General features: G+C 47.8%; 1 protein-coding gene across 4 annotated transcripts in view; it reads left to right on the forward strand.

The window, feature by feature from the left end:
* Nucleotides 1-12,610, forward strand: part of FKBP15 (FKBP prolyl isomerase family member 15) — a 48,947-nt gene that overhangs the window by 26,829 nt on the left and 9,508 nt on the right. For all 4 annotated transcript variants that reach the window (XM_073558309.1, XM_073558310.1, XM_073558311.1 and 1 more), the window contains exons 6-13: nucleotides 2,419-2,517; nucleotides 2,595-2,744; nucleotides 2,989-3,057; nucleotides 10,182-10,325; nucleotides 11,303-11,430; nucleotides 11,544-11,592; nucleotides 11,758-11,877; nucleotides 12,321-12,420. In XM_073558309.1, coding sequence (XP_073414410.1) covers nucleotides 2,419-2,517; nucleotides 2,595-2,744; nucleotides 2,989-3,057; nucleotides 10,182-10,325; nucleotides 11,303-11,430; nucleotides 11,544-11,592; nucleotides 11,758-11,877; nucleotides 12,321-12,420 — 859 coding nt within the window. The remainder of the gene's footprint in view (nucleotides 1-2,418; nucleotides 2,518-2,594; nucleotides 2,745-2,988; nucleotides 3,058-10,181; nucleotides 10,326-11,302; nucleotides 11,431-11,543; nucleotides 11,593-11,757; nucleotides 11,878-12,320; nucleotides 12,421-12,610) is intronic.

Genomic DNA, 12,610 nt, shown 5'->3' on the forward strand with positions numbered 1-12,610 from the left:
CCTGGTCAGTAAGGGAACTGCACCTAGAGCAAATGACCCCCGGGGAGGATGTCCTGTTACCCGCTGGGTATTCTAAGATTCGTGATCAGAGTAAAAGCATCAGCCCAAGATTAATTTTATAGTTTAATTGCCTTAAGGGCGCACTAGATAATTACAGAAATATACAGAAAGCTATACAATGGAATTACAGTGGATTTGCAGTCAGAGTAAAATATAACAATAAGGGTACAAGACTTAGAGATATTAAGCTGGAGGTCAATTTACCAGATTGTAGGTTGCATGTGGGTGCCGGGAGCTCTGCAGTCCACAGGTACAAGAATCTTAGTTGCCGGACAGACCCCCCAAAGCACGGGCCGCTGCTCCCCTTGGCAGATCTGTCCCCAGTTTCTTCTTAGATCACCATCGTCTGGTTCTTCTGTGTGTGTTTGCCTCTGCCATGGGCTGCTAGTTCTTAAACACGCTAGGTTCCTCCCCCTGTGTCAGAGGGTGGGCTAATAATCTCCACCCTTTAGCTCTCTGCAGAACTTATTCCCAATATCTAAGAAAGGGTAACTTTCAACAGCATGATCGGATCAGGACATGAGAGGTACCAGTGAATGCGGTTTGTTTTGCCTGTCCTGTGGAGAGCATACATGGCCCCAATGGGTCGCTGTGGAGGGCCAATCTATGTATCTCAGGTCCCAGAACCCTCACCGACTCAGGAGTCACACTGCCAGATGCGCGATTTCAGAGTCACTCAAATATTTTCATGAGTCCATAACTCGAAAGATGTGCTCATAATCCATGATCCTAGGATGGAGACGGAGAGGCTGGGAGAGACAATTGGTGTGTATTTCTGTGTCTAGCTTGGCAGGTACCTTCTAATTGAAGCCCTCAGGCATCTTCCTTCCCCATGCTTGCGTGGCTCCTTACCTAAGCTTTGAAGTTCTGTTTTGGGTGTTATCTCATTATCATACTAAAAGGCCTTGCTATTCAGCATTGGAGCACTAAATCCTGCTTTCTTCAATATGCTTACAGGCCCTGGGGGGGTAGGAGCAGTTAACTCCTTCATCTCACCATCCGTCGCTCGACATGAATAGTCGTCAGCTGTTCACTTTCTAATCCTCCATGTCCTCAGATCTAGAGGTTTGTGACCTGAAGGGACGTTTACAGGGGTCCCAATATTATTCTTTTAATGTATTGTTGTGCCTTATACATGGTCCACAATGTGCCGTGCTGCATTTCCTGGTGCCCGGCATTGGGTTTAACTCACATTTACGCTAGAAAAATATAGTACCATGCACCACATAGTGGCCTGTTATGAATGAGTCACCGAGGAGGAAAAAACAAAAAGCAAGCTAAGCCCAGAAAACCGGAGAGATTGGTAACTAGTGGATTGCAGACCCCTGATCCTATCCACAACAACTAGCAGTAGCCGTGGAGCGTGCCTACGGTGGTCCTAGACGCCTCGTCACGGCCGGAGAACTAAATAAGCCTAAAGAAAGAAAGGGAAAATCTAAACTGCCCCAGAGCAGACCCCAAAGCAATAGACAGCCCCCAACATGTATTGTCGGTGAAACAAGATGAAAACACAGACACAGAGAGAAAGATAGGCTGAGCAAACGATGGGCCCCTCACTAACTAGAAGGGACAGGAAAGAAAAGCCGCTGTCTGCAATCACGCAAAAAACCCTGCCAAAAATAATGTCCAACACGTCTGATAGAAAAAGGCCCTGAAATCGCTAGACTTCAAATCACTATATCAGCACTCAGGTATATTCTGAAGACAGAGCAAAAGAGATCAACTGATCAGAGACAAAATGGGGATTCAGCCCAGTCCCAGCCAGGGCTGGCTGAACACAAAAACTAAGTAAACCAGACAAAAACTCATATGAACAATAGCAAAGAAAACTTAGCTTTAGGAAGGCAGGAACCAAACTGGAAACCAGGAGCCACAGTCAGGAAAAATCACCAGCAAGAAACTAGGGAGTCGGCTGCCTTAAATCCAATCAGAAACTCCTGATGTCCAATCGCAGTCCTCTTCCTCAGGTGACCGGTCTCTGCCATTTAGATCAGCTTCATTACCTCCCTTCACCAACAGAGGGAGTCCAGATAGAGAACTCACTACTCCTCTGTCAGCACAGCCAGCTCCATAACCCTCACCAGAAGCCAGAGGCAAACCCGAAAATGAGCTCACAACAGTGGCCGTTCTCAGTACTGCAGCTCATCTATTCTAGTGGACATACTGATAGGGAATTTAGATTGTGAGCCCCATCGAGGACAGTGATGATAATGTGTGCAAAACTGTAAAGCGCTGCAGAATGTTTCAGCTCACTGCGTATGAATGTTTGATGGGGTTCTGCCACTCAGCACCTATCTAAAAGACAATGACAAGTCCTGGACACCCCCCCTTTAATGCTGCGTCTTCTTATCTCCGCAGGTCCAGCTTAATCATTATGCAGCTTTCTATGATGAGCAGCGGCAGAGCTGGTCTGTTATGTTCGAGTCCGAAGCAGCTGCAGTGGAATTCAGTAAACAGGTGAACCATATATATGTGCAGTATGTTTGCGTGCATGTTATGTAGCTGCTGTGTCTAACATGCTGTGCCCATCACAGCTCTGCCTTGCTAAGTGTAACAGTGCCCCATCCATTGATGCTGTGGTCACCCAGGATCTCAACCCTGGTGATGGACAAGAGGCAGATGTTGGAGACTTGTTGGAAGTGGCGTACACTGGCTGGTTACTCCAGAACCACGGGATCGGACAGGTACCATGGAGTGTATCTAGTTGTCAGTGACTGATCATGTCTTCCTCTCAATCATGATAGAGCAAGCAATTACATAATTTTGTAAAGAAACGCCCTCTATTGAGTGCAGAAGGAACTGCAGCTCTAACATTAGGAACATTGGTGCAGCTTTGCTCAAGTCTGACCATCCTGCATGCGGGTGGCTTGCTCTCTCTGTATCCCCCAGGGTTTACACTCATTCCATCACTTTTATTTTTATTTTCAGATGTTCGACTCCAGCATCCAGAAGGATAAATTACTGCGCCTGAAGCTGGGCTCCGGGAAAGTGATTAAGGTGATTTCTTGATATAGAGCAAAGCTATGTATAACCTGTGATGCCAGCGACACGTCGGATCAGTGATCGACACGGTTAACACTGAGGCTCTGGGACAGGATAGGGTCAATTTAAAGCAAAGAAATGAGTTGTCACATCCAATATATATTGGAATATTAATGCAGAGGTGGACGACTCTCTCCATTCACTTCTATAGGAGTTACAGAAACAGCTGTTCATGTTTTGTGACTACCATTGAAGTGAGTGGAGAGATCATTCATTCTCTGCCTGACCACCCGCTCTGAAGATAGGTGCAAGGATCCATCCGGCCTTATGGTATGTCTTCTAGATATTCTGTAAGTTTCTAAGGTAGAAGTGCCCCGTTAAGGCAATATTATAATATTTAAGGCAGTAGTAGTAGTTGTGGCGCACAGGATGGTTCACTTTTTTTCTCCTATGCCTCATTGGGGGACACAGAAAGTGGGTGTTATGCTGCTTGCCACTAAGAGGACACTAAGTAAGCACAGAAAAAAGTTAACTCCTCCCCTGCAGTATACACCCTTTCGCTGGCTGAGATTTCTCCAGTTCTTGCTTAGTGTCTGTAGGAGGCACTTGGGTCTGGCTTCAGGCCCCACCGTTTTTATTTTATTTTTGAATTTTCTGTAAATTTTTATTTTTTAATTAACGGAATGAAGGGGTCGACAGTTCCTTTCTACAGCCCGCTCTTTCGCCCGAACCAACAACAGGCAAGCACGCGGAGTATACCTCCCCGTACACTTTCCTGTGACGACTAGGGCTGATTCTTCTGGTGATGGTTTCTTTACGGTCCAAATACCCCTCACGGCGAGCGCACAGAATGCACGGAGAAGATTTGACCAGCGCTTTCCGATGCCCTGAATCAGCCCCATAGCTCTCCGTCCCCCTGCCCATAGGGTGGATCGATTGAGCAATACCCCTGTAACAACCTCTCCGGCTCTGCTACATCGCCTGGGAGCTTTTTTACCTCAGGATCTGAGATGGGATGAAACCTGCAGGCTCCTAGACAGCGCAGACGGAGCGAGCACCGGATTGGAGGTATGGGGTCGGGTCCTGGTCCCTGGGAGAAGCACTGACTGAGTCTCAGCGGCGGCATACCGGGGCCCCCCCGCTCCCCCCTTCACCCGGCGCTCGCCGCGGGTAGGCCCAAAAATTTAGTCCCCTGCTTTCTGGCCTACTAGGCTGCAATTTACATAGCGCCGCCCACTGTTGGCGCCGCCGCCCACGTCTTTGGCGCCTCTTGCTCTGTACTAGAGGAGCCCTGCTAGTCTCGGGGGCCACGTCCTTAACCCCTTCTCTGCTCCTCGGGCTCTGTGACTGACTGCTGCGGGGGTGCGCGCACGGATGGACAACACCTGGTGACGCTACAGGGTCACCGATATTCTTCCCAGGGACACAGCATCAGGACCGCGGGTAAGCTGCATCTGCTCTCAGAGAAAAGCTTAACTCCTTCGCTGCAAATTCCATGCCAGCTGCAGCCCAGGCTCTGCTTGTAACCCTTTCACAAGCACTATGTCTCAGTCTAAGGAAGCAAAAAAAAAAAAAAAAAAAAAAGGGTTAAAAAGCGCACTGCGTTCTTTACTGCTGGTACCTATTGCAAGACTGCCTTGCCCAGTACCCAGACTAATCCGCTATGCACGGATTGCGACCCGGCTGGTGCTAAAACGCCATCCGCTGCAAAGTGCTCCCTGCGTTTAGTCCCCCTGAGTGGGCTGCGTCCTTGTCACGGTCTGTGGAGTCACTGACCAAGGCTATAGACTCCTCCGGGACTCCTCTATAAGTCAGAACGCATCTTTCCCGGCCGAGGAGGGCTTTGGCGAGGGTCCGGGAACCGTCCGCCAGCAGGGGCCGTGCTCGTTCAAGGGATCCTCAGGTCTCTAGAAAGTGGACCCATGACGCGTCCCCTAGTCACGCTCGCGATTCAGCATCGGCGAGTTCTGTCTCACGCTCTCCCTCTCCTAATGTTCGCAGAGAACATGTCTCTGAATTCAAGTCTGACATGTCAGTCCCTCAGAATTCCCCAAATGTCAATGAATCGCGTGATTGTCTGACAGTCAATCAACAAGTTTCTGACGTTGGACGAGGAGAATGTTCCCGCTCCAGAACACGTTATCTCATTTAAGAAGACTAAATGTGTACGCAGGGTATTTGCCAGCCATCCGGAGTTGAAGGACATTGTCTATAAACGTAGGAACCGACAACCAGTGTCGCCAAGCAGATAATTCACTCAGGGGATTTTGCAATAGACGAATTATGCTGCTAAGGCAACCGCTAATGCAGTCTACATCAGAAGAGCCCTATGGCTCCGCGACTGACGGGCAGATTCCACCTCCAGAGACTTCCCTGCCGTATCAAACTGGTCGCCTGCTTGGACAAGAAACTAGACAAGCTCATTTCTGACACTTCAGGGGGGAAGAGTAGGTTTCTTCCCCAACAAGGGGCTGCCCAGCCCTTTTCAGAATCAACAGCCGACTTGTTTTTCGAACTTTTTCTCAACAGCTCCAGCTGGTCCTCCACAACCTTCTCTTCCGGATCAGGTCGGTCCCCGCGTGGAGTCAGAGGTTCCCAGGTCTCTCCCAGACCTAACCGCTCTTGGAAACCCAGGCCGACAGCATCTGGATCTAAGGAAGCAGATCCCATAGATCCTCTACTGAATGACTTGTTGTGTATCTGGCAGACACCGACAAAGTAGGCGGCCGTCTGCCGTCATTCAGTTACAGCCTTCCTTCGGGCCGTTCAAGCGCCGCAAAGGGACGGAGTTATCCTTCCGGTCCCTCAAGACGAATGGTTCAGCCGTTTTTTATTCAAACCTTTCTTTGTGGTTCCAAAGAAGGAAGGAACGATGCGGTCCATACTGGACCTCAAGCTGTTAAATCAGTTTGTCAAAGTACGGCGATTCCGAATGGAATTCCTCCGATCGGTGTTGCCTCTATGCAAAAGGGAGAGTCCCTATCATCCAGCATTTCCTGTGTTTTTCAATTCGAGAAGAACACTTCTAGTTCATTGCCTTGCCCTTTGGTCTCGCCACCGCCCCCAGGGTCTATATCAAGGCCATGGCGGCTGTCATGGCCATTCTCCAGGCTCGGGGAGTGGTGGTACTGCCGTATCTGGACGACCTGCTGATCAAGGGTCCATCCCTTCCAGCCTACGAGAAATCCGTGGATATCACAGTAAATACACTTTCTCGCCCTGGTCGGAAGATAAACTTTGAAAAGTCTTCCCCAACACCGATCCAGCAGATTTCCTTTTTGGAATTGATCTTGGACTCTTCCCGCGGGTTGGTCATTCTCACTCCAGAAAAGGCCCGAGCCTTACAACAGGCAGCGCAGACTCTTTCCCAACCGGTTTCTCACTCCATACGTTTTCAGCATGATAGTTCTCGGAAACATGATGGGAGCGGTCCCATTCGCACAGTTCATTTCCACCCCTTTACAACATGCGTTGCTGTTAACTTGGAACAAGAACCCGTTCTCCCTGGACCGCCGGTTCCTTCTGTCCCTTCAGATCAGACGAGCCCCCAAGCGGTGGAAACTGAAATTCTCCCTGAGCTAAGGGAAGTTGTTTCTCCCAGTACGATGGTTGGTGGTGACCATCGACGCCAGTCTCCTAGGCTGGTGTGCGTTTTTTTTCTTCATCACCACATGGCACAGAGTCACTGGTTAATTCGAGAAGAAGCAGCCAACAGCACACGAATTGAATGGGATGCACGTTCCAAAGATCCCAGGACCCAAAGGGACCAACATATAGCCAAAAGACGAAAGGGGAACAGCATCCACTCCAGGTGAAGAGGTAAATATCTTTTATTCCGCCAAAAATAGATACTTGATAAAGAACTTATGGTCGAAACGTTGTATCTATTTTTGGCGGAATAAAAGATATTTACCTCTTCACCTGGAGTGGATGCTGTTCCCCTTTCGTCTTTTGGTTAATTCGAGAGTCACGTCTTGGACATTCGAGCGATCAAATTAGCCCTACTGAGTTCCCACCATCTCCTCGCAGGTCACCTCATCAGGATCCAATCCGACAATGCCATGGCTGTGGCATATATCAACCGTCAGGGAGGTACTCAGAGCAGGATGGACATGCACGAAGTGTGTCACATCCTCCATTTGGCCGAGACCAACCATTCGCCCATCTCAGCAATCCACACACCGGGTGTGGACAATTGGGCGGTGGTTTTCCTCTCAGTCGCCAAGGCCTTGCCTCAGGAGAGTGGTCTCTTCATCCGGAATTTTTTTTTTTTTTTTTTTTTTCAGCAGATCTGCCATCGCTGAGGGACTCCGGATGTGGATCATATGGCCTAAAGACTAAACAACAGGGTTCCTCGATTCATTACCCGATCACGCGATCCATGCGCCATCCAAGCGGACACCCTAATTCTGCCGTGGCACCGGTTCCGGCTTTCCGTGCATTCTTCCCTTGTTCCCGAGGGTCATCAAGAAAATTAGAGCAGAGGGAATACCAGTGATCCTAGTCGCTCCAGATTGGTCGCGCCGGCCATGGTATGTAGAACTAGTACAACTAGTCGCCGGCGTTCCCTGGCGACTTCCAGATCGCATGGATCTACTCTCACAGGGCCTGAGTTACCACCAGAACTTCGGGGCCCTGTCTTTGACGGCGTGGCCGTTGAATCCTGGTTTTTAGCACAGGCTGGTTTTTTTTCTTTTTTGTTTTTTTTTTCTTCCGATGTGATCTCCACCGTGATTAATGTTAGGAAGCCAGTGTCCATTCACACTTATCACCGCACCTTGAGAACCTTCTTCTCGTGGTGCAAGGACCATGGTCGATCCCCACTGGTGTTTTCTATTCTTTCCATATTGGAATTCCTACAATCCGGATTAACGTCAGGTCTCACGCTTAGCTCAAGGACCAGATTTCAGCCTTGTCAGTGCTATTCCAATGCAAAATTGCCACCGGACTTCAGATGAAGACATTCATTCAGAGAGTCTCCCAGGTGGCGCCTTTATATTTTAAGGGCCATTGGAATCATGGGACTGTAACTTGGTTCTTGGAGCCTTACAGGAGGCTCTTTTGGAACCACCGCAGGACGTACCACTAGCTATTCTCTCTTTGTGGTCTTTCTAGCAGCAATTAACATCAATTACACAAGATTCTGAATTGGCAGCCCTGTCCTGCCGTCGTCCATTCCTGAATTTTCATCAGGACGAGGCAGCTCTCAAGACGTCCCCGTCTTACTTTCCCAAAGTTGGGTCTTCTTTTCATCTCGATGAAGAAATTATTTGGCCTTCCTTCTGTCCGGCTCCAGTCAATTGCATTGAGAGGGCCTTCCACACCCTCGATGTGGTCAGGGCTCTGAGACGGTACATCTCTGACTGCTCCCTTCCACAAGTCAGATGCCCTGTTCGTACTTCCACAGGGGCATAGGAAGGGTCTAGTGTTATGATTGGGTCACCGAGGAGGAGAGCAAGACCAAGCTAAGCCACAGAAAACCAGAGAGGTTGGTAACTAAGCGGATTGCAAACCCCTGATCCTATCCACACAACTAGCAGTAGCCGTGGAGCGTACCTACGATGATCCTAGACGCCACGACACAGCCGGAGAACTAAATAAGCCTAAAGCAAGAAAGGGGAAATCTAAACTGCCCCAGAGCAGACCCCAAAGGAATAGACAGCCCCCAAACATATATTGTCGGTGAGACAAGATGAAAACACAAACGCAGGTAGGAAAATAGACTGAGCAAACGATGGGGCCCACACTAACTAAACAGGACAGAAAAGGAAAGACACTGACTGCAATCACGCAAAAAACCCTGCAAAAAAAATGTCCAACACGTCTGATAGAAAATTACTGAAGTCACTCGACTTTGCCCACTATATCAGCACTCTGGCATATTCTGAAAGCAGAGCAAAAACAGGCCAATCTAATAAGGGACAAAAACAAACTGGCACAAGCAGTAACATAAGGATGGAAATTCAGCACAGCCCCAGCCGGAGCTGGCTGACCACACAAAACCAGATCAAATGTGAACAATAGCAAAAGAACGCTTAGCTTGAGCATGCAGGGACTGAGCTGGAAACTAAGACCTCAGGAGGCAGGAAAAAATCACCAGCAGGGATAGAGGCTGTCTTAAATCCAGTCAGAAACTCCAGATCTCCAGTCATCCTCCTCATTATCAGGTGGCAGGCCTCTGTTAATTAGATCAGCTGCATTACCTCCAGTAACCACCAGAGGGAGCCCGGAAAGAGAACTCGCGACCCCTCTGTCAATATACCCAGCACCACTACCATCACTAGTAATCAGAGGTAGGCCAGAAATCGAATTCACAACAGTCTAGCCGCTTCAAAAACCACGCTAGCCAGATGGATTTGCTTGGCTATTCAGGAATCCTACTGTGTCCGGGACACACCTGTCCCAGCAGGGATTCAGGCGGATTCTATCCGCTCAGTGGGCGCCTCTTGGGCCATTCGGCACCAGGCGTCGGTAGAACAGATCTTCAACGCTGCGACTTAGTCCAGCCTGCATACCTTTACAAAACATCACCAAATTAATTCTCAGGCCTGTCTGCAAGGTTGCGACTTGGTTCAGCCTGCATACCTTTACAAAACATTACCAAATTCATGCTCAGACCTCTGCGGATGCAGCTCTTGGCAGACGCATCCTGCAATCGACAGTACCACAGTGTTAAGCCAGTGGTACATAGGGTATTAGCAGTCGTATGCTCCCCACCCAGGGACTGCTTTAGGACGTCCCACTGTCTGTTACCCCAATGAGGCGTAGGAGAAATAGGGATTTTTGTGTACTCACCGTAAAATCCTTTTCTCCGAGCCAATCATTGGGGGACACAGCACCCACCCTGTTTGGCCTATTGACTCACTGTAGCATTTTTAGGTTTTGACCGTTATGATTATTGTCATTCGTTTAATGCTCCTACTGCTTTTTTTCACTGAACTGGGGAATTCCCAGCCAGCGAGAGGGTGTATACTGCAGGGGAGGAGTTAACTTTTTTCTGTGTTTGCTTAGTGTCCTCCTAGTGGCAAGCAGCATAACTCCCACTGTCTGTGTCCCCCAACGATTGGCTAGGAGAAAAGGATTTTACGGTGAGTACACAAAAATCCCTATTTTTCCTTTTATTTTTCTTTGTTGTCCAGGGCTGGGAGGAAGGAATGCTGGGGATGAAGAAAGGAGGGAAAAGGTTTCTGGTCATCCCTCCAGCACTTGGATACGGTTCTCAGGGACTGACTGGCAGAATCCCCTCTAACGCTACCCTTATTTTCGAGGTGGAAGTGAAGCGGGTGAGTGACGTTCTACTTTTGGAAGATTATATAATATATCGGGTCCTGTTAATTAACCCTTTCCCAACATCCGCCATGTATAGTGCATGTTGAGGCAAGAGTGCAGAAGCGGAGCTCAAGAGCGGAGTTTTCTACATAGGTAGCAGGTGACGGCTGTGTTGTAATGCTGACACCTGCCTATAACAGCCCCAATCGCTGATGGTTAACCGCTTTTCTGCCATTGTCAATGTCTGACAGCTGTATTTAAGTGTCTCCGTCTCAGTTGATCTTGGATTCAGGCTCCTATTGCCAATCCCACCCCACCTTGTCCTCGCCATCTGTATACTCCTATGCTAGAATCATTAATTTCACAGGATCTTAAAGGCTATAGTGCAAGTAATCAAATTGTCACAGGATTACGTCCTTTGGGGGTGGGAGGGCTAAAAATTGCTGTGAAACGTAATGCAAAAAAGTTTTTTAGAATATTACCCCCCTTAATAAATTGAAGCCTCAACTTTTTTATAGCTCAAAAATAAAAGCATAAAACAGAGTATTTTGGGTTTGCAGTATACAAAGAGTCCAGTCTATCAAATCTAATATTATTTCACACATCCCTCAATAAAAAGCTTTTGAAGCTCCTTATTTTCCCCCAAATAGTAGTGATATATGTCGCAGCTCGGCATGCAAAAAACTAAGCCCCCAAAGTGCTCTATAAAAATACAAAAAAAAAAAATTACAGGTGTCAGTAAATGACAATGCAAAACACTTTTTTTTCACAAAATTTGAGAATCTTTTTTGTTTTAGTTAAACCACTAAAATATTAAACAGATGTCGGTATTGCTGTAATCTTCCTGACCTGAAGAGTCATGTCACCAGCTCACTTTTACCGCACATTGAACACGGTGACAAAAATTTAAAAAAAATGAAAGTGCGTAAAACAAAAAAAAAATTGACCGTAGCGTTGACAGGGTTAGTATCCAATGTTCTTCTTTTATCAGATGAAACAGAAGGAGCAGGGATCTGACCGGCAGAGCATCGGTTCCCGGGACTCCCCAGTGTCAATCACAGACAGCATTCCTGCCGAGAGTCCACCGCAACCGCCAACGTCAGTGCCACCAAAACCTGGGTACATGCTGATGCCAGTGGTTCAACCAACATGGCACTGTTGAAGATCCATTACAGCATGTCATCCAAGTTTCCACATGCCTGTGCCATTTACTCATTTATCCTTTTTTCCAGGGATCCGGATGTTCGTGCGAAGTCCAACTCAATCAGCGAACAGTTGGCAGTAAGTGACCTGAGGTTGACCGGTCTGGCAGCAGGTGACCTGGTGCTCACGGGACGGGCAGCAGGTGACCTGGTGCTCACGGAACGGGCACAAGGTGACCTGGTGCTCACGGGACGGGCACATTACAGCAAAGCGATCATTATTGACATTTTCACTGATTAACAGAATCCTGATATGGCGAAAGCGAAGCTGATCTCCCGTATGGCAAAAATGGGTCAGCCCATGTTACCCTTCTTGGCAGGGAGTTCCACTTCACAACCGGACTCCAGTGACTCTGAGATGGAGGTAAAATGCTTCCCTCATATCGATAGACGCCTGTGACACTAAAGGGCGACACATTTGAGTAATCCATATATACTGCAACTTTCTAATACTCTTGGATTCCATTCCCTTACATTTCCAAGATCTCGGCTTCCTTTCACTGAATAGTAGCATTCTTTTCACCCCTTATCCCAATACTTTTCACAACGTAGAATTTGCTGCAGTTGCATCCAGGCCCAATACATGTTGGGATTGCCGGCATTTACACATCTTTACACAGTTTTAGCTTTTCATAAAAAAAAAATGGTAAGTTTCAATTCTTTGCCCATTACAAGATCTTTGCTTGCCATACGAGAATAGAAACAAAGATTAATAAATATATATAAAACAATAGTGGCGTGTCACATGAAATCTGAATTTACTTGCCTCAGTATAAAGGGTTAATTTTTTGTTTTGTTTTGTAATAGGATCCTAACGCACAACAGAGAATCTCGCCGTATCCCACAGCTCCGCTCCCTGTTCAGCCCACCCCACAGATCAGCCACCCTCCTCATATAGCAGCTCCAGGTAATGTGTGGACACACCTGCTCCAGGGCACTTCACCCCTTTAGGCTATGTACCCACGTATGCAGAAAAAAACAGGAAAAACGCGCGTTTTTTTGCGCGGTGTTTGCGTGTTTTTTATGCGTTTTTTACAGGAGCATCCTCCTGCTCATAGAATATAGTTAGAAATGCGTATTTTTCCGCAAAATTAATG

The sequence above is a fragment of the Dendrobates tinctorius genome, unplaced genomic scaffold (genome assembly GCF_039654945.1).
Source record: "Dendrobates tinctorius isolate UK_male_01 unplaced genomic scaffold, ASM3965494v1 ptg000013l, whole genome shotgun sequence".
Taxonomy (NCBI): Eukaryota; Metazoa; Chordata; class Amphibia; order Anura; family Dendrobatidae; genus Dendrobates; species Dendrobates tinctorius.